This window comes from Diprion similis, chromosome 13, assembly GCF_021155765.1.
Source record: "Diprion similis isolate iyDipSimi1 chromosome 13, iyDipSimi1.1, whole genome shotgun sequence".
In the NCBI taxonomy this organism is placed as follows: Eukaryota; Metazoa; Arthropoda; class Insecta; order Hymenoptera; family Diprionidae; genus Diprion; species Diprion similis.
The window spans coordinates 4526290-4549349 of NC_060117.1; the positions used below are offsets into that span (position 1 = coordinate 4526290).

General features: G+C 33.5%; 1 protein-coding gene across 3 annotated transcripts in view; it reads left to right on the forward strand.

Moving 5' to 3' along the window:
* The window catches only part of LOC124414078 (hemicentin-1-like), a 169466-nt gene that overhangs the window by 39034 nt on the left and 107372 nt on the right, over positions 1–23060 (forward strand). For all 3 annotated transcript variants that reach the window (XM_046894981.1, XM_046894978.1, XM_046894979.1), the window contains exon 3: positions 13723–13925. In XM_046894981.1, coding sequence (XP_046750937.1) covers positions 13723–13925 — 203 coding nt within the window. The remainder of the gene's footprint in view (positions 1–13722; positions 13926–23060) is intronic.

Sequence of the window (23060 nt, forward strand, 5' to 3'; positions counted from 1 at the left end):
TCTACGGGAAATAATTCGAGATTCACATAAAAAATTATCCTCCATGAGTTATTCTGCAGGAAAATTTTTTTACAAAACAATTTTCTACAGAATATTTTTTCTGCAGAAATGGAATTCGAAGTTCGCATTATCAAATAATCATCCACGACTTATTCTAAAGACGAATTGTTCTACAGAACATTTTTTTATAGATACGAATACCGAGATTCACATAAAAAAAAGTAATCCTAAATGAATTATTCTACAGGGAAAAACATTTTTTTCGGCAACATTGTTCTACAGAATATTTTTCTGATAAATATTTTTCAAAAAAAAAAAAAAAAAAAAAAAAAAAACAATTTTCTACAAAATGATTTTTCTGCAGTTATGGAATTCGAGATTCGCATTAGAAATAATTATCCATGAATTATTCTACACAAAGTATCGTTCTACAAAATATTTTCCTGCAGAAAATTTTTGCGTGCAAAAATTTTTCCTTTTCTAGCAACGTTGAATTCGTAACCGAAAAATGCAATAGTAGCAAAAACCAGATTACTAAATTAATTTCATTTTCTACTATAAGCTGTGATAAGATTTTTGGTTTATGATAAAAAAAAAATTAAAAAAACAGAACCATGTAGGTAGGTACTGTGAAGTAACCAAAACGACGAAAAATTTTCCTCGTCGATATCGAAAGAAAAGCAAAAAGAAGAAAGAATGAAAAAACTTGTCTCCGCATTTTGCGTCTCATCTTTACTCGCTTGACGTGACCTCGAATAACTCGCGGTAGGTTTTTGCAATCTCGTAAGGAATTCGATTCGTACCAAGTTGAATTCTCCTCAATTCAACCGGTGAAGCAATGACATTGACGAGTGATCGAATATCTCCTCAGGCAACTGGATACACGTATCAGAGTTCGCGAATACAGATTGTGCAAAAATTTCGTTTCATTTAACTTACCAGAGTATTTAAGTCAAATATATATGTAACTATTTTCTGAAATTAAGATTATCAAATCTACATTTTTGATTTTAACGGAAAATCATACTTTTCAAAATCTTCCCAATCCCCCCCCCCCCCCCCCCCCCTTCCCCCCCAAAAAAAAGGTCGGTAGAAATTTATTTTAAATTAGTTGGCGCCTTAAAATTTTTACATCTGAAAAAAATTTGGGGGCAAAGTGGGACCTTGAAATTTTTTTTAATTGAAAAGAGCTAAAAATTGACGATCTCAAGTTGAGCTTTACTGTCGACACGTCAAAGTCGAATAATTATCTGAACTTGAATTTAATTAGGGTTACTTTAATTACTCGAGAAAGCTAGATAATAATTCAAAATGATTTTTTATACGAAAAGTAATCCATTTTATTTTGATTTTAGGGATAATTTTTTTTTTTTTTTTTTTGAAGGACCCAGTTCACCCCACCCTCCCTTATAATTCAACCACTTCCGGGCTTTCCTCCCTTAGACTTTTTGGTCCTTTGGATTTTTCTATCCCACCCTTATTACGTCGCAAGCTCGAGCGAAACTTTTCACGCCTCATCGTTCATCCTAGCCTACACTCGACACACACACACAGACATACAGTGTATTCTGTTCTACATACCGGAGCTTCAGTGTGCTTTGAATTTTCCGCATCAAGTAAACCCTCCGGGACAGCTTACCTAAAACCCTCTGACAAACACTCGGGGTCCGCAATTAGGATCGGATCGCAAGCCGACCGGCGAAATAGCTCCGCAGGATACCGAGTAATAAGTAGGGTTGTAAAGGACCGAATTACGCGTTCTACCCTCGATTTGACGGGTCGAAACTCTCCTTCTCCATTCTCCTTTCATTCAGAAACCGATCTGATCAATCGTCAGGACGAGAAATCTACGATTTTATACATACATATATATATATATAATCAAGGGGACAAAAGAATTTTCACAAAAATTTACAAAAATTCTTGCAATTTTGCAATTATTTGGACAATTAGGTGTTGGCTTGTCAAATTGCAATTTACACGGTAACTTTTGTTCTCTACGCGCCTCTAATTGCTGTGGAATTTTTTATCAAATTTTTACGATAAGAATTTTAACGCAAGGATTTTTAAAAAAATCACCATTTTTTGACGTTATTTTGAATAATAACTGGACACGTGTGGAACGTAACTGATTGGAACCGAGTGAAAACCACTAGTTTTATGAGTTCAAGTTTCAATCAAATCAAAAAAGTTTGAGTTTCACTGACGTGTCCCCTTAAGGGGTTGAGTACAGTTGTATGGGGCAAAAAAAAAAAAAAAAAAAACGCCTTTTTGAGATTTTTTTTTTTTCCGAATACGGGTTTTATTATTTATTAAACCATGATTGGTAGTTCGAACAATACAAATTTTAAGAACTTATTCGGTAATTTTCTTCACGCAGAAAATAGCGGCAAGTAATCAAGTTACAGCAAATCTTCCAAAGTTTGAAAAAAAAAAGAAAAAAAATTTTTTTTCTTCATTTTTTCATATATTTATCTATGCCTATTAAAATCGAGTGAGCGAAAACGAAAATTTGGTAGATCGTAGAAACTAATCGATCATCAGGAATAAAATCATGCTTTGATGTTGATTGATTATATATTATGTGAAAATTGAAAATTGAAAATTGTACGCGGAGCTGGTTCGATAATTAATATTATCGGTTAGATTTCCGGTCTTCTTCCCTTATCTCATCGAAATTACGATGACGATGGAAGATCCTTGATTTCCGAATGTATGTAAAATGTATGTATATTAGGGTGGCGCGAAAGAACCGACTATTTTTTTTTTTTTTTTTTTTTTTTTTTTGACTCTCGTGTGACAAAATGTTAGTTTTTCATGTTTTGAGAGCCCACTCCGAAGGACAGCTCGAAAAAAAAAATTTTAAGAGGTCGCTCCAAATTTTTTAAAATGTCAAAAATCGTCAAAATATTGAATTAAAAAAATTATGTTTTCAGTATTTTGTTTGATTTTTATTTCATGTCGTGGTGTATTGTTATCGATTCTTTCTTACTGAATAGAAGAAAAAAAAATTGATAAAATTTTAATACGAATATTCAAAGGTCGCTCGAAAAGATCTAAAGAAATGCAACAAAAAATTGAAAAAAAATTATAAGCGACCTTTCGAAATTCAAATTTCGAACTGAAACTTTCGGAAACTTATTTTTTTTTTTTAGTCTATAAAATTATACCGTGACGAGAAAAAAAATTGAAAAAAAAAATCGATTTTTGACGAATTCTGACGTTTTAAAAAATGTGGAGCGACCTCTTAAAAATTTTTTTTTTTTTAACCGTCCTTTGGAGTGGGCTCTTAAAACATGAAAAACTAACATTTTGTCACACGAGACTCGCAAAAAAAAAAAAAAAATAGTCGTTTTTTTTTTTCGCCACCCTAATGTATATATATAGGTATACCAACCATGTAACCCACATGGAATCCCTTCGTTCCCGTCGTTCAATTTCGTGTGATACCAGTGTTCGCTCAGTCGCTGATCGTTTCCCCGTCTTTTTTTTTTTTCTTCTTCTTTTTCCCTTTCCCTTCTTTCTTCTTTCTTCTTCCTCTTCTCTCTTTCTTCATCTGACAATGAGATATCATCGCATCAGTTTCACGTCCGTATCGCAAAGTCTGCGGTCAACGGGGAAGCCGAGAAGAGAGATGGAGAGACTCGTCATCCAAACTTTGGACTATCTCCAACTTTTTTCTCTTTCTCTTTCACCTCCTTGTTTACTCCCGGCTGCTCCCTTATCTTGACCTCCACGAAGTTATTCAACCCATAATTCGGAAAATCATCGCTCATAGGACAAAGAAAAATTTCACACGTGGCTCCGTCTTTATTGCAAAAATATCAGATATAACTTCACAAGATAGGATTTGCTTTTTGCTTTTCTTTTTTTTTTCTTCCTTGTTTTTTTATTTTTTGTTTATGGTCAAATTCGTTTATCGATCCTCGACTTTTACATGGAAAAAATTCGCTTGTCATTATGATTTCGGATAGTGTTTGGAGATCATTTTTTTTTTCGTACACAATTTCAAACCTTTCAAGCTACGTGGAAATCGTATTCCAAAAGACTGTACGAGGAAGATCATGAATTCAACTTTATTTTTAACTTCACGAGGTCAGAGTTGAAGGAAAATTGAATAATTAATCTCTCCGGGCATTTAATCGATGCTCTGCAAATTCACATTTTTCTTTTTTCCCTTTTTTCTTTCATGTTTCAGTTTTTCCTTAGTATCTTCGTCTCATTTCGCGCAGTTCGATGCGGTGATTAAATTTTTTTAAGAGAGAAGAAAAAAAAAAAGAAACGCGTCAATTTTCAAGTTCAGTCGTCAAGTTATGTGTTTTCTTGTTTTTTTTTTATTTTTTTATTTTTTTTTTTTTCTCTTGCAATTTTCCAACTGAAATTTAACAAAAACGTACAGCTGACGTTGAATACGCGCTGTTGCCAGATCTATTTTAGGCGAGAAAAAATACTCGAATGAAAAAACATTTATCTATTATCGTTAGTAAGTTAATAATTGAATTAATCCGATCAGAAGTGATCTCAGGTGACGTCCAAATCCAAGCCATTAACTTACTTGTGCAAATTTTTCATTCTAGTAAAAAAAAAAAAAAAAAAAAAACTCAGATTTTATGGGAGACAACTTTTTTCAATACATCTTTGAATCGTTTGTTGTTGTTGTTCTTCGCTGTCTCCTCTCTCTCTCTCTCTCTCGAAAATATTGTTTAATGGTCTTATTCTTTTTTTTTTTTTTTTTTTTTTTTTTTAATTATATTTTTTTTTTAACACTCGCCACCTTTGTCCCCCTCTTTAAATCTTTTCTCTTACAATGAAATGAAAGACGAGGCCAAGTGTATAATATACGTGTATATACACACACTGTGTAATATATGTATATAGTACATTCTGCGGCGATTTTTTTTTTCTGTTTGTTTGTTTGTTTTTTTTTCGTTTTTTTTTTTTTTTTTTTTTCACACCGTTTCTCAGTGATTATTTCACAGTCTTCGTCTTTGAACTCGCTAATGTCTCGAGTGGCGCGAGAGAGGCGTTTCTGCACCGACTTTTCATCTTTATTCACGTCGTCGTTGAATAAAGTTATTCAGATTTAATCTCGTACCTTGTACCCTATACATATATATATACATATAAATATATATATATGTATATAAATCTAAAATGTTTCGGAGGAAATCCCACTGCCAACTCTCTCGCTTATTTATTCTTCTTGTATATTCGACCATATTCTACTTGTTCTCTATGTATACATATATGTAGGTGTGTGTGTGTGTGTGTATTTATACATTTATACAATATATATATGTTTTATGGATGTATTGTGACTTACCTGCTGCTCTGCGCATTCGTATAACTCCAAGTAATGCGAAATAAGTCACTGTTCATGACTGAAGAGGTCGATGCGATATATATATATATATATTAGGGTGGCGCAAAAAACCGACTATTTATATAAGAGCCCACTCCGAAGGGCAGTTCAAAAAAAAAAAAATTCTTCAAGAGGTCGCTCCACATTTTTTAAAACGTCTGAAATCGTCAAAAATCGATTTTTTTTCTTTCTAATTTTTTTTTTTTCGTTACGGTATAATTTTATAGACAAAGAAAAAAATAAGTTTCCGAAAGTTGAAGTTCAAAATTTTAATTTTGAAAGGTCGCTCATAATTTTTTTTCAATTTTTTGGTGCATTTCTTTAGATCTTTTCGACCGACCTTTTAATATTCATATTAAAATTTCATACATTTTTTTTCTTTAATTTAGTAAGAAAGAATCGATAACAATACACCACGACATGAATTAAAAATCAAACAAAATACTGAAAATATGATTTTTTTAATTTAATTTTTTGACAATTTTTGACATTTTAAAAAATTTGGAGCGACCTCTTAAAAAAATTTTTTTCGAGCTTTTCTTTGGAGTGGACTCTTAAAACATCAAAAACTAACGTTTTGTCACATGAGACTCAAAAAAAAAAAATATTCGGATTTTTTGCGCCACCCTAACATACATATATACTGTTTTAATATGAATGTGCAGCTTGAAATAAAAATTTTTTAGCCAAAATTTTTCTTTTTCACCCACTGCATGATCGTAATAATGATTTTTAACAACGATTTGTTGAATTTGTATGTTGACTTGATTCGGGCTGATTTGGAGAAAGTTAAGTTTTATTTCTCTGTAAAAAGAAGTGAAATTTTTGATGTTCAAGAATGAAAAAACTGCTCCGAAATTATCAAGATTCTGATTTACTTTTCATGTCTTGAAAAACTTTTCATTCACACTTTTCAGAAGTTTTCCAATCGTATGCAGGCAAAATGTGTTTGTGGAAAATAATTCGGAGCGTAGGTTCGTAACTTTAAACTTGAGAATCTGCTGTTAGCAAGAAACATGAAAAACAAAGCAAACGCAAAATTTGTCAGGATAATGACGTGGTATTTCAATTAAATTTTTTTGATTCTATATTATTCAAACTTAACGATAAAACAATAATAACAGGATCACGAATTTTTTAATTTCAACTGCTGTGACTTTTTTTTTTTTTTTGAACTCGAATAACTGAGAATTATTATTATTTATATATTTTTTTTTAATCAATTAGTATCAACGAAGCTATTAAGTCGGAATAATTTTTCAATATACCTTTCTGTGAGTGAAAAACAAAGACTTTGTTGGAATGAAAAAAAATTCGCCGTTGCAATTAACGAATGAAGAAAAAAAAAAAACAAATTATTGTATTGCACGTCGAAAAAAATTTTGACAAAACTTTCGATCTTCTTTGTTAAAAAAAAAAGGAAAGAAAAAGAAAAAGAAGAAAACAACGATAATGATAAAACAATGACTATAATTATTTCAATCAAAGTAAAATCCTCAGTTTTCTTTTTTTTTGTTTTTTTTTTTCAACCTATTCACTCGAAAATTTCGGTAAATATTTATTTCACCAAAAATGAAACTCGTTAAAAACTTTTTCTTCGTATCCCTGAACATATTTTTTTTTCCCCATCATCACGAGCAAAGCATTTTTCATTCTATAACAAATATTATTATAACCACCGAACCGCGTGCAGACGTTTATGCATCTAGAAATTTCAACAATTTGCAACAATCGGTAGAGAATTTTCGAGGTGAATTTCAGAGGTGAAATTTTCACCGAGAATATTCGACCCTTGTTGTCTACTCTAGGCACTCTTGAATAAGTAATTTCATCCTATAGCTTCTCTTTTCTCCGAGTGCATTACCCGCTCTGCTGTATGCATAATCAGTAAATATAACCATACATTATATATATATATACATATATATATATATACACACACACACACACACGCACACAAAACGTGTAACGAAATAAGCAGACGTTGTGCAGTTTCGAATGTTTGCGAAAACCGAGGGACTATAATATAGAAGCTTGCGAAGCTTCTGCGGAGGAATTCGTTGTTTTAATGGCAATATAATAATAAACGGTCTGCAAAACCGCGCGCATTAAAAGCAGCACGTTGCCTCCTTATAACTCGGAGGAAAATTATCGCAAGGAATTAATTCGTGCCGTAGAAATTCACTTTTATATATAGATCATTCCGTGCCAAATCAACCAGCTCGTGACACCGATCGTTATCAATTTTCTATTCATCTTTTCACGCGATCAATCCCACGAATTTCTACGAATCACAAATAAAATGTTTGACGATTTTTTCTATCGAACAATTCTTATTTTTTTGTTTTTTTTTGGTTTTTGGTTTTTTTAAAATCAATAATTTAATGTACCTACTTCGAAAATGCTCGTTTTTTTTTTTTTTTTTTTTTTTTCTCCCCCCTTACAACGATTCAAGTGTCAATCTCTTTTCCTCGAAAATCGTGATTTTCAAATGAAACCTCGAGAAGTTCTTTTTTTCAACATAGAATATGTGGCACAATTTTTTAAAAAATGAGACGTTTTTAAGGTAGATTGAATAATTCTATTAAAAAAATTGTGTAGAAAAAAAAAACGAAACAATTCTACTGATTTTTTCAAAATTTTTTTTGTGGTTCTTAAGATGAGTTTGATTATATAAAAAAAAAATGTAAATCGAATACGAAACACTTTGACGTCACAGACCGAGTGATTTGGTATGGAATGACCCGTACATATAATATTCTACAGACACATATACGAGTAAAATGATGAATAATTTTTGAAGCTGAGCTATGTAAGGGGCATCAGGGTGCTTTGGAATCTGAAAGCCGACCCAGGATTCATGTAAAAGTCGATAGTAGCTATATATATATAGATACATAAAATATCGAAGCGATCAAACCCTCGTCAATTATCTGCATAGATTTTCCCGCGCCGTGCCAGAACCCAGAACAGCTTTTTTTTATTCGTTGAATAAAGAAGAAGAAGAATAAAAAATAGTTGCAATAAAAAACAATTTGCCCACGTGCGAAACTTTGCAAGAAACTGAGGAATTTTTTTTTTAAACATTAAAACCGCGATGATCTGGAATTGACGATATAATCTAGCGATGAACACTAAAAACTGAAATTAAAAATGGATGCGTCGATTAATCGAGTCGAAAAAAATTTATCGATTAATTTATTATTTCGCATTTTGCTTGAAACGGTGCATGTCAAACCAAAATTTCGTAAATTTCATCGCGTAGTCTTAATAGCGAAAAACCTTTTTTTTTTTTTTTTTTTTTTTTGATAGTTTATAGTTTCATTAAAAATATTTTTCAATATCAGGGTAAAAATTTTTTTTTTTTTTCCTTAATTTTTGTGGTACAGTTTTGTAGCACTGAAGTGAGAGTTTTTGTGGCACTGAAAAAGATTTTGACACTCTGGTTGGAACTAGGATTAAACAATTTTGTTGAAAAATAACAAAACGGTAGACTCTGAAAAAAAAGTGACTTTTTTTAGTGGAAATCGGGTTGTAAAATGAAAAGTTAGGGACGGAAAAAAAAATCCTAATTCCTGCGAGAGCTATTGATGAGTAGAATAACATATTCAAATTTCAGCCCAATCGGTTGGATGGAAAATTTTTTACCCCCCGGGCCGACCGTAAAAACGTTGTTTCGAGAAAAACGCGTGTAAAGTTTCAAAAACAGATTTCAAAAAATCGTTCCTACATCATTCGTCTGTGCCCAGGGCGGGTAATATGTCTTCAATTTCTTCGCAGGCATCATTCTCAGCAACTTTTTCTGCCCTGCGACTCATTCTGGCTACTTTAGAAGCCTTTGCCGTGTCGTTTTCCACCCTTTGAGATCCGGAAGTTGCCGTGCAATTTAGCGAGACGTTTTCAAATATTCGTTATAACTTGATTGATATTTCGAATTTCGGTATAAAAATTTTTACAATGTACTCTCAATATATTTTACTTTCGATACAAGTAAGAGCAAAAATAATCTATTTTTCCAACCCTATAGTTAACAGAAAATACTAGCTCAATCGAAAATCGATTATTTTTAGTTATTATCAAGTCACGATGACCGTCAGAATTGAGATACCCTCGTGTTTCGGAGCAACGATCAACCCCACGCATTTTTTTACTCCCTCCTCCTCCCCCTCCCCCCAACTCCCATTTTTATTACGCAAAACCCTTCTTCGATTTTCTCTGCCCCGGCAGAAGCGGCAGCCTTTCACGTCGAGATTTAACCCTGATATATATACATTAGGGTGGCGCAAAAAAACCGACTGTTTTTTTTTTTTTCGAGTCTCGTGTGACAAAATGTTAGTTTTTGATGTTTTAAGAGCCCACTTCAAAGGATAGTTCAAAAAAAAATTTTTGAGAGGTCGCTCCACATTTTTTAAAATGTCTGAAATTGTCAAAAATCGATTTTTTATTTTTTTTTCTCTTTACGGTATAATTTTATAGACAAAAAAAAAATAAGTTTCCGAAAGTTGAAGTTCAAAATTTGAATTTTGAAAGGTCGCTCATAATTTTTTTTCAATTTTTTGGTGCATTTCTTTAGATCTCTTCGAGCGACCTTTCAATATTCATATTAAAATTTCATACATTTTTTTTCTATAATTTAGTAAGAAAGAATCGATAACAATACACCACGACATGAATTAGAAATCAAACAAAATACTGAAAACATAATTTTTTCAATTTAATTTTTTGACGATTTTTGACATTTTTAAAAATTCGGAGCATCCTCTTAAAATTATTTTTTTGAGCTGTCCTTTGGAGTCGGCTCTTCAAACATCGAAAACTAACATTTTGTCGCACGAGGCTCAAACAAAAAAAAAATAGTCGTTTTTTTTTCGCCACCCTAATATACATATACATGTACATATACATATATTTGTAATCGTTCAGATATCAGGTCACGTTTCGGCGGACGTGCAGAAGATCGAAAAAAATATCACGGATGCATGTAGAGGGTTGAAAACCAGAAAAAAAATAAATTAAAAAAACGAGAGAGAGAGAGAGAGAGAGAGAGAAAAACGAAGCAGATTCAACCCCTTCGCTATTCTCCTATCGAATCGAACCAAAGCGAACGAACTCGAAGTAGTCGAGATAACCCCTGGAGTTAGCCGCGCGCTTCACCCTGCACCCAACTCTTTAGACTTGAGAGAGAGATAAATCAAAAGCAACTGCTGATAAGTAAAATGTCGCAAGATTTATACCGACGACCCATTCTCCAATTTTCTCCAAAGATATTTGAACACCCTGGTGATTCGTCGATTCTTTTACAATTCACCATCGGAAAACGAAACAAAAAAAAAGGGGTTGGAAAACGTCACGCTTGCAGAAGTTCCGGGAAACTTTATTAAACGTCGATCAATTTTATTAATGATAGTGGAATTTTAAGGGAAGAAATTTTCTATACAATTTGCTAGTTGCTTATTTTTTTGAGATTTATTCGAAAATTCATAAGTTGCGTAAATATCTTGTGTGTTTGTAACAAATTGGCAGACATCGCTAAACATTCGTTTGATATTCGTGACTATAAAATATTTACCATAATTTTTATTATTATTGTTATTGTTTAAGGAAATATTACACGATTTAACAAGTGCAGTTTTTTTTTTTTTTTTTTTTTCTTGCGATACTACTTTTTTCCGACTAAACGGTTTTCACGGATTCTAGAGGTTTGAAGACTTAAAGATTCGTTGAAATTACAAAAATTTACTTTCGACCGAAATCGATACTTTTCTTACGTCATCGGATGTAAAAAGTGCTTCGCAAATCGAATTAAAATCGTATACTCGAAACCTTGACGAATTAGTACGATATTCTATCCTAGAATTTTCAAAATATTGTAAAAATCCCGTATAAATTCAATTTCACATTAAGAAAATCGAAAAAAAAAAAAAAAAAAAGGAAAAGAAAAATCCAATTTCATCATTTTGAAAAAATTTTAATAATCACATCGTGTTTATAATTTGTTTAATTTAACCCAATATAGGTGTTACTAAATTTTCTTGTGGACAAAAACCACTTAGTTTAAACAAAGGCGCGACGGAAGTTTTATTCAAAGGACGAAAACGAACGGCGGAAAACTTGCGAACGAAATTCTATAGGCATTGTCCAGTTCTGAGCGAGCACCTTTCCCAGCTCGTGCACGTGAATTGTCTATGTACGTACGTACCGAATGCTTGTTTAGACGGAGACGGAGAGATAAAGAGAGAGAGAGAGAGAGAGAGAGAGAGAGAGTTAGACGATGATGAGAGCGCCGGAATCGGGTCCGTCCACACAATGTAATTCCTACCCCGAGTTGTGTAAGTTTGATAATTTTACGTCCGCTTGAAACTCCGAACTTTAGTGAGTAGGTAGGCAGTGGATGAGAGTTTATCTCCCTCTCGGACGAGTGCTTTCGAAATATATTATATATACATACATATATATATATGTATGTTTATGTACACATATGTAAGGTATACACCCTTATATTCCACATCCATCCACTGCAACAGCGTTTCGTTTTAGGTATAACACGCTACACAGCAAAAGTTTGACAAGCTGTGAAACTATAGGTGACGAACTGGCTAGTAAAATTTGGTGAAAAATTTTCACCGTATCGTTTTATACATTGGAATTTCGGTGGAGGGATGCATTTTTATTGTATTTGTTTATAGTAATGATAAGTGAAAATTATTTTCACTATAATTTTTTTAATGCGAGATTAATTTTTCAATACGTATATCAAATTTCGGGGCAAAGTGGGCGCCCTTAAATATTTTAACTAACAAAAGATAAAATTAATCACAGGGACAACGTGATACAAGTAACTATATTTTTGAGTTTGATTATAGTTGTCAGAATCACATTTCTTGCTCACTTTAATGTTAAATATACTTAATTAGCTTGCTATATAATTTTTTTCCGGTTGAATGAAACCTTGAGACATGATTCAAATTTTCATCCTGTATATAGGATTGAAATAAAAATAATTGGAGAACTTATTTAGTTGACAGAAATTAAAGTATCTATCAAATATGTAGAATCTTTCGTGTGTTGAGAAGAATCGTAAAAAATGCGGCACCACATCCCTAGGGATAAATCAATAAAATCTCTGAACGGACGACGGTGGGTCAATCTAACCTTTGACACGACTGTGACGCCATGACAGTTCGGTATGGAGGGCTAGACCGGGTTCGAGGCAAGGCTTGGGATCCTCATTTCACGACCTATTGACTTCACGGTCACCGCACAATGCGCTTCTCTCTCTCTCTCTCTCTCTTTCTCTCTATCTATCTGTCTATTTCTCTATCTCTTTATTTCTTTTCTTCGAAGAAAAGGTACCGACTACCATAATTTCGTGGTTCCGGAAACCGAAACCTGGAAAAGATTCGGACCTTCGCTCAGGGTCGACGAAAGCCAAATGAATTTAAGTAGGATAGCCGAGCGGGTTCGGGATATAGATTCCGTTACCGACGCTTTACCGACACTTAAGCAAAGATACGAACCTTTTTCTGGAATATTCAGTGCTGGGCGATATCCTCAGTCCGACTGAATTTATACATCATCGGATTAAAGTCTGCAAAAATTTTTTACCTTGTACGAATTCTTGAATTTTCTCAACAAAATTTTTTCAAATCAAACAAATTTTCACATCGTTAGACAGTTAGACAGTTGAATAAATTCTCATCTAATGTGAAATAATATTTTCTTTGCCCTTTTCTCAGTATTGTTTCGAGTTTTTTTTCTTTATTTTAGCAAAACGACTCGTCAAGTAAAACATGCATCCAAAAAAATATTTCTATCGAGTGACAATCCATTTTCCTGAATCTGAAGAATGTTTATTCTAATCAAAAATATTCCTTAACAAACAACTTTCTTCAGGCGAATAGAGCTATTTCTTGCAAAATCGAACAAAACTTTGTCTACTTTGAATATATTTTTGTTTCAGACTGAACAAAGGGACTGAAAAAAAAAAAAAAAAAAGTCTTTAACGAAAGAAAAAAATTGTTTAAAAATCGATGTACGGCGTTGTGGGAATGTAATTGAAAAAGAAAATTGAACGACTTTTTTATTATAGTATTAATTGAGTTTCAACAACGAAGAAAAGAACAATTTTCACTACCACGTAGGTAAATTGCAACAAAGAAAAGTTTTTCTTTTTCACATTAATTTGATCGTATAAATTTGCTGCTCCACTGACCATGATAAAGAATTTAAAAATGAAAAAAACATAAATTACGAAATAAACGAATGAAGAAAAATATTGGAAAAATCAAGGACGATAATTTTTTTTAATCATCATCACAATGACATTGGTCTATAAATTTCTGTTAAATTTTGTGTTTCAGCTACGACGCGAGGAGCCGTCTTGGCAAAGCGAAGCTTTGGAGTGCACCCCAATTTTGGGGTAACCGCGCCTTATTCCGGGCGAAGTCGCCGGCTCAATTATTGGTCCAGGATCTTCGAGAGAGTGACGAAGGGGTCTACAGATGCAGGGTGGACTTCCGGAACTCCCCGACCCGCAACCTAAAGGTCAACTTCACGGTTATCGGTGAGTGTTACACTCCGGAAAATTCTCTCTTCGGTATCCTCGGGAAAAGCCTTCGAGTAGAATTAAATTAGAAGTTCCGAGGGTCCGCAGCGTTGCCAAGAAATCCTGGAACCCGCGTCGATCCCGAATATCGGGGCTTCCCGGCTCGCGCCCAGATTACACTGAGAGTACCTGTGGGTAGTGGTATTTGAGAAAAAATCATTTTTTCCATTCGTTCAACGCTGAGAAACTTGGCATTATTGAGTCGTGTTTTTCTTTTTCATTCAGAAAATATTGTAATTGCGGGAATTTCACTGATTTTGTAATGTATGTATATTAGGGTGGCGCAAAAAAATCGACTATTTTTTTTTTTTTTTTTTTTTTTTTTTTTTGAGTTTCGTGTGACAAAATGTTAGTTTTTAATGTTTTAAGAGCCCACTTCAAAGGACAGCTCAACAAAAAAAATTTTAAGAGGTCGCTCCAAATTTTTTAAAATGTCAGAAATCGTCAAAAAATTATATTTTCAGTATTTTGTTTGATTTTTAATTCATGTCGTGGTGAATCGTTATCGATTCTTTCTTACTAGATTAAAGAAAAACAATTTATGAAATTTTAATATGAATATTAAAAGGTCGCTCGAAAAGATCTAAAAAAATGCACCAAAAAATTGAAAAAAAATTACGAGCGACCTTTCAAAGTTCAAATTTTGAACTGAAACTTTCGGAAACTTATTTTTCTTTTGTCTATAAAATTAAACCGAAACGAGAAAAATAAAAAAAATAAAAAAATCGATTTTTGACGACTTCTGACATTTAAAAAAATGTGGAGCGACCTCTTAAAATTATTTTTTTGAACTGTCCTTTGAAGTAGGTTCTTAAAACATCAAAAACTAACATTTTGTCACACGAAAATAGAAAAAAAAAAAAAAGTGGTCGGTTTTTTTGCGCCACCCTAATGTATATATGTGGGGCAGTTCAGCTTGTTTCGACTTTTTTTTTTTTTTGCCTTTTACATTTTTTCGACACCGTTCGAATTTTATACAATTTTTCAAAACCATCTCAATGATCGACACAATTCAAAAATCTGAACTAAATTCTGAAAAATCATGTCTGATATAAAAGTTTTTAAGCACGCTTTTCTGTAGGTCGAATGAAATAAAAAAATAATGGATTAGATCGTAATTTAAAGGTAATTTCAAAGGATTTAAAATAATTCTTTCAAATGCCACCGAATCGGCATGGAATACCTCATATACATATATTTTATGAATCGATTTTTTACACCAAGTCAAGTTTATCTTTTTGGCGTTGGAAATTCGTCGAAAATTAATCAATTTATCGGAAATTTAATATAATCAACTTCTTCGATCTTTTATTTAATTTTCTTTAAAATAAATCTGTAACATTTTTTATTTGAGATATCAAAACAAGTTTACAGCGATATTTATCAAATCTGACTTGCTGGTTAATTTTGTTTAATCTTTTTCCCGTAAACGAGAAATTGTTGCGCACGCATTGATCAAAGAAAATTTGAGAAATACAGGGTAAGTCGTAAAAAGTAGACATATATTGACGAATTCTGTATAAACCTCGGGAAAATTTTCTGTCAACATTTTTTCATCGAGGGTACTCTTTGATTGACAAATATTTAAGGCTAATTATTTCTTTTTCTTTATATTCTGCCTACGTTGTTTGCTTAGCTCGTTACACCCAATTTTTTCGTCCCTCGTCAATCCCTCTGCTCACATTTCACTCACTTTTTGTTTTTTTATTTTTTTTGGACTCTGTTTGATCAATCAACTGCGGATCCAATGTACCCACTTTGGAAAAGCCGAAACGTGTTTTTCAAACGATAATTTTTTTTTTTTTTTTTTTGTATGAAAAAGAAGAAAAGCAAAAACAAGAAAATTTCCCAAGTGTCACAAATATTACTAAAGCTTGATGCTATTTTCACTTTTGTTCTCTTCTCCCAACGGAATTTGAAAACTTTAACTTTTTGTAGAGAAGAACTGCGAGTTACTCTGAAAGTTTTATTTTACTTTTACACGCAGGAATGTACGCGCGAAAACTCGTCACCATAAAATTTCGTGCAGTATGAAAGTTTTATCAACCATAAAATAATAAGCATGCATGGTATGAAATTCGTGCAAATTTCTCACGTGTTTGGTAAAATTTCAAGTTGAATTTGGTGCGGGTAAAAAATGTATTGGCTGTGAAGTAGAAGGGTTACTAAATCGAATTTTCAAAAATTCGAATATCGAATTCTAATCATCTAATTTTGAAACGTTGACAGATGGAATATAGAAAAGTTCTAATGTAGGAAGATTGAAAATTTGAACTAAAGTCTCGTCGGAATAAATGTAGGAATACGTAGAAAAATATAGAAGTTAGAAATGTAGAAAATGAGAATAAAGAATCTTAAGAATAAATATAGAAGAATAGAAATCGAATACAAAAATTTTTAAGGTTCTCGATGGTGGCTGTCTATGTTCAAATTTTGTTTCTGCTTTCTTCGATTTTGGGTGGATGTGAAATTGTAGAAGGATTTGAAAAACAAAATGGATCACAGTATCAAATTTTCAAAAACGCAAAAATCTCGTTCTACAAAATCTTTAAAATGTACAAAGTCGAAATACAGAAAAGTCAAAATGTAAAAAGTTAGAGTAAAAAAAACCAGAACACAAAGTCATCAGTATCCTGTTACATTTTCATTGATCTGAAAGTTTCTATGTTACATTTTTACACATTTAAAAATTTCCAAACCCGCAAAAATCTCGTTTCACACAATCTTAAAAATACGCAAAGTCGAAACACAGAAATTTTCAACACGTCAAAATATAAAACTTTAAAAAACCAGAGCATAAAGTCCTCATAATTCTACTATATTCTCATAGATTTAAAATATTCTGCGTCACACAACTTTCTGTATCTCGACTTTTTTAAACCTAAAAAATCCTGGGAAACAAATCTTCCCTATTTTTCATCAAAATTCATTATTTTTCCACCCTCATCATCCCCCTCAAAATTCATTCGGTAAGTTCGGTCAACATATCGAAAGATAAGAATAGCTGAGGGTCAAAGTTGGCAAGCGATTGATACGCTTCGGCTTTGCCACCCCGAAACGACTTGTCGTCTTCCTGCTTGCCGTTTATCCTCCCTCGATTTTGGGGCGACTCGACCCTCGGGACGTCGCTGCACATCCTTGAGGATCTCTGGGTTCGACGCGGGTTGTCACTCCCGTCGACGTCGATGGCAGTCCGGGGATTTCCTGCGTCACTGTGGGCTTCCGGTATCTCCGAGAGCCAAAGGTCAGCCGAAGGATTCATTCGCCTTTATTTAATAGCCTCAGTCTGATTCCGTCTGGCCTTTTCTTTTTAACAAAAGATAAGGAAAAAAAAAATAATTATCACATCAAAGTGTTTATGATTCAAGGCCAACGTTTTTCTGAAAGAAAAAATTGTTTTCGAAAAAATATTTTTCATCTACATCCTTTTTCAATTTCCCTGATCAATTATCGTCGATAATCCATCGATCGCTAACGACGATTCAGATTTATTCAATGAGCAATGCGTCGAATCGTTTCGCAATTTGAAGAAAAAAATTTTACTTATTCACACAATGTAGGAAAATATTTCCGTACTTCGATTAAGTTCGTTCAATCACATTTGTCAGATTGGAAAATATTTTCTTCCAAGTTATCAAACTTTTGTTACGTCATTTCACGGGGTGGGAAAAAAAAATTCGGCTTCTTTCTTGCGGTGAAAAAAGAACTTTCAAACTTTTTTTTTTAAAGGTATTCAGTTGATTTGAAGAGTGGAAAAGAAATTTGTCGGATTCAACTGCAAGTTGATTTCTACGTTTACAATTGCCGATTAGTCGTATTATTAAAGCAAAAAACTGATTTACTTTTAACAACTGATTATATGAGAAATAGTTGAAAATTTTACGTCAATTTCATATATTTTTTGATTTTAAGAAATTTTATTCAATCCAAGGAAATTTTTTTTCTGAATGCAGAAGATTTGGCGAATTTTATAAAATCATGAAATTTTCTATGAACCAAATTACTTTTGTCTTTGAATCACAAACGATTTGATTGACCAAACGGTGAGGATAGAAATTGGTTAATTCAATTGAATACTATTGACAAAATATAATGACAGATTTTAAAAGAATCTGAAAAAATAAAATCCGAATTACGTTAGGAAATAAAAAAAAAAAAAAAAAAAACGAAAAAACTCGCGCAAGGACTGAAAACATAAAATATAAAACGAAGTTTTAATAACCGATTCATATCCGAATACTTTCGGTTAGTTTTTTGATAAAAAATCTGATAGTAATTCGATCGCGCGAAACAAGGAATAATAATATCGATAGAGAATCGATCGTCAAATAAGATTAAGGATAAGTAATATTTTTTCGAATGAAGAATTCCGCCGTTTGTATTCCCTAAACTTGAATTCAATGGATTATTTTCAGCTTGAAGTAAGGCAGAGAATCGTCAGAGCAAAGTATCGCAATACAAGACTTGTCGTTTATCGAAAGACCTGTTTGATTGTAGTCGAAAAGTTGTAACGACGGGTCGTTAGGCTGGGATGCGTGTGCCTTGAATTCGCAACTTCAACCAATTTCTTCTCCTTTTCCTTAACATCGAGTCTCTCTCTTCCATTTCGTATACATTAAAGAAACGAACCAACCTCAGATTCATCTCGAGTTCCTCACGACCACGTGTAGCAGCAGTGAAAAACTCCTAGTCGACTTTTCCCCGCTTTTCCGTATAGGAGGAAAAAAAGCCGAGGCCGAGAGAAAAGAGAGACAGAGAGAGAGAGAGAGCGAGAGAGAGAGAGAGAGAAAAACTGAGAATGGAGGAGGCTTTAAAAGTTTAATTTTTCACACATTTTCTGTCATACTTCTTCCGCCCTGACCCGACCACCACCTCCTCCTATCCGCATCTCTTCCGCCTGGCAAATGTCCTCCACATACGTGCCGCCGTGCCGAAAACCTTTCTTTACAATTCCTCCCTCAGTCCTAACTGGGGCGGAAAAAAAAAAAAATAAGGGAAGGGAAAAAAATTACCACCAATGTACCTCTCTTTCTTCATATTCCTTCACCCTCTCCAGGAATACACTATATGCACGTCGACTAGTTATACGTATAACTTTATCTTTTCCTGTTTTTTATTTTTATATTTTTTTTCTTCCTCACTTATTCACCCCCTTCTACCAATCTTCCACTTTTCATCTTTTTTTTTTTTTTTTTTTTTTTTTTTTTTTCTCTCCTTTACGCGTATAAACGCAATTCTCGAAACTGTCTTTACTCGTTTCTAAATTTTATGTACATTTCGAGCTTCCAATTTTTTGACAGGTTTTTTTGGAGAGCGAAGATTCAATTGAATTTCAAGCTCCGGTATAGAATCCGGTAATTCAGTATATAACATTCCTTGAGAATCGACGGATAAACACTAAAAAAATTATATATTCTCGAACATTTTTTTTATTTTTTTTTTTATTGTTTTTTTTTTTTCACGGCAAATTAATTTCTGGTAGGAAAATAATTTACGTGAGAAACTTTTATTCAACCACGAAATCGGCAGAACGATTGTTAATTCGAGAAGAGGAAATAAAAAGGAAAATTTTTGACAAGAAACAACCGAGAAATGCTTAGATAGAGATTTTTTCCAGTTATAGGAAACAAAAAACTAAATGAAAAACAAAAAATCAACAGTATCTGATACCTATCCATGTACTTTAATTGACGTTAATGTGAAAAATTGAATTCTTTAATTATTGGCATATTTTTGCTAATCAGATTCCGCGTATCGACGTACTGCAAAAAAAAATAGTTGAACTACTCCAATTATCGCTGAGTGAAATTTTATCCGAGATCTTGGAACTTTTGCACAGTTTTGTTCGGTTTGCTTGCGGTTAGTGCGGTGAGGATCAAGTTGCACTCAAATCAACTGAATCAGCTCGCTTTGGGATTATCTCATCCCTCGATGAATATTTTTTAGCGACACGCGTTGTCGAAGGTTGCGTAAAATTTGGAAAGAAAAAGTATACGAGACAAAAAAACCTGGACGAAAGACGGAACGTGACTTTGATCGCGAGTTCAAAGCGAAACGACTTCAAACCGGCAGTGCAGATACGTCAAACGAATTCTTCGGCTCCTGGAATTCGTGAGAATTCCTCCGCCACGGATAACTGCACTTCAGCCCATCCGGATAATTCGTTACATTCATTTATGCATCGCATATTTAGTTGGGTGAATTGATTTGGAGAAAAAAAGATAGCCGTCAATCGATGTTTAAAAATCTCCATGTCCGAGACTTGTTAAAGCTTATTTACAACTTCAAATGATCTTTGTTACTTCGAATTATTATCAAAATGTGGAAAAATCTAATTTCATAGTTTTTGCGATTTTACATTTGACATCTTGAAATCAGAAATGATTAAATTTTGGTTTCAGATTCGTTATTAGCGATCCCAAAAACCCCCGAGTAACAAGTTTCAGTAAGAATCATGGAATTTCGATAGTTTTTTTTTTTTTTTATCTCACATCCGCCATCTTGGGTTTAGAAAGTATCAAATTCTGACTTAAAATTCGTCATCAGCGATCCCAAAATCCCCCGAGTAACAATTAGTGTCTCGGAGTTTCAGAAAATCCTGAATCATAGAATTGTGATAGTTTTTTTTCCATTTTACATCCGCTTGATTAGATCCGCCATCTTGGGTTTAGAAAGTTTTGACTTCAGATTCGTCAGCAAGCAACCCGAAAAATCTATCGAGTAACGATATTCAGGCCATCGTATGGAGCTAAAAAATGTGTGACCGAAAGGATTTAACTCGAGATTAATTAAATGACGACATGTTTAGCGGAAAGGAATTTATCGACCGTGATTTAATCCCTTAAAAAAGTTGATACGTCGATGTGTTACGTCATGAACTTCTCATCGTCGCCACGCCACGTCGCGTCGGTCAGCTTGAGCCCTAACTTTATCGTTTTCCGCTCTTCAACTGACAACGATTCTTACGCTGTCTTAAAGTGCAAAGGAAACCCTTTGTACACTGTGCTAGGTTTTTGTTATGTAAATAAGAGTTGGGGGGAGGAAAAAAATGAATAAAAGAATTGAACGAAAATGAAAGAGAGCATGTAGAAGAGGTACAGAAAAGATGAAAGAATTCTTCCCTGGTTGAATGTTATCTGACTGCTCAAGATTTTTTTTTTGTCACTTTTCTTTTGCTTTTTCTTGTTTCCTCGTCACGAGTCTTTTTTTTTTTTTTTTTTTTTTTTTTTTTTTTCTTTTTCTTTGCAAAAAGCCATTTTCACCGGTACAGACGGTGTTTAGAAATTCACACTCTGAAGGATATTGAATAATTATAACAGGGTGGCCACAAAATTTTTGGGAAAAAATTATTCCATGACATTTCCAGTTTTCTCAGGACCTAAAACCTAGTTTTCCCTGACATTTTCCAAATTCTGGTTTGTTACTGGAACCTAAATCGTTCAGCTTACTAACTCTGTATTGAGTTGGAATTCAATTCGAATTGAGGAAAAATATAACGTAAAAAAAAAACAGTTTGAGAAACAAATTTGTTTTTGCGATGGAAAAAAGGAAACTTATTACTTCAAAAAAAAAAACATTTCTAATTCCCATGATAGAAAAGTGACATTTTCAGTTTTTTTCATGACCCCTCTTAAATTCCCTGACATTTCCAATTTTTCCAGATTTTACAGGTGTGTGACCACTAGGGTGGTGCAAAAAAAAACCGACAATTTTTTTTTTTTTTTTTTTGGGTGTCGTGTGACAAAATGTTAGTTTTTAATGTTTTAGAGCCCACTCCAAAGGACAGTTCAAAAAAAATTTTGGTTTTTTTTTAAATTTATTTTCTCGTGACGGTAAAATTTTATAGACAAAAAAAAATAAGTTTCCGAAAGTTGAAGTTCAAAATTTGAATTTTGAAAGGTCGCTCATGATTTTTTTTCAATTTTTTTGGTGCATTTCTTTAGATCTTTTCGAGCGACCTTTTAATATTCATATTAAAATTTCATACATTTTTTTTCTATAATTTAGTAAGAAAGAATCGATAACAATACACCCCGACATGAATTAAAAATCGAACAAAATACTGAAAATATAATTTTATTAATTTAATTTTTTGACGATTTTTGACAATTTAAAAAATTTGGAGCGACCTCTTGAAATTTTTTTTTGTTGAGCTGTCCTCTGGAGTACGCTCTTAAAACATCAAAAACTCACATTTTGTCACACGAGACTCAAAAAAAAAAAAAAATAGTCGTTTTTTTTTGCGCCACCCTAGTGACCACCCTGTTGTAGACACTGTAGTTGCAGTCACCTATTCGTTACAATACTCAAACACGAAAGTTAAGTAGTAAATGTACAACAGCTTACAGATTCTAATCAAACGTTGCTCTCCAATTTACCGTATGATTATCGAGTTTGAAATTGGAAAGGCGACCACATTTCAGTATCCTTTGAAACATGATGAGAATCTTTTGGAACTTTATCGGCGCCCAGGGATGGCAGGAATGGTCAGAAAGCTTGGCTGTAGGATGATTCAGGTAAGAGCAGAACCGAATTTAAACTGGAGGGACTCGAACAAGGTCTGAATAATTAAGGCCGCAAGGCCATATCAAAGGATGACCAAACCCTCGGTCTCATGCGTACCTACCTACAACTCTGTACCTCGTAGGTACACCATACCGCGAAAAGGGGCAAACCGAGCTGCAGAGATCGGATGACGATTAATAATGAACAAGTCCGTTTTCTCCTCTGAGCCTCATTTACCTAACCTACCCTCGTGGCTTTCCAGATATGCCTTTGCCTCGCCTCAACTGGATCCATGGGCCTAGGGGTGTGGTATGGTGTGGTGTGCCTGATGCCTGCGTTGAGCAAATTGATCTTACCCAGCCACACGTGTGTACCATGTATCCTCAACCGACTTCAGTGGAAAATTAATCGCGCCAGGTTTAGTCCGGACTAGAATTCACTTGGTGTTTTCACTCAAGTTCCGGAACAGTTCCTTTTGTGTACACTCGTAGTTGAAAAACCAGGTGTGCATACTGGAAATTAACCGGAAGTCATTCCGATTCACTTCTACATGCGGTTATCCACTCCATTCGAAGTCAATTGAAGTCA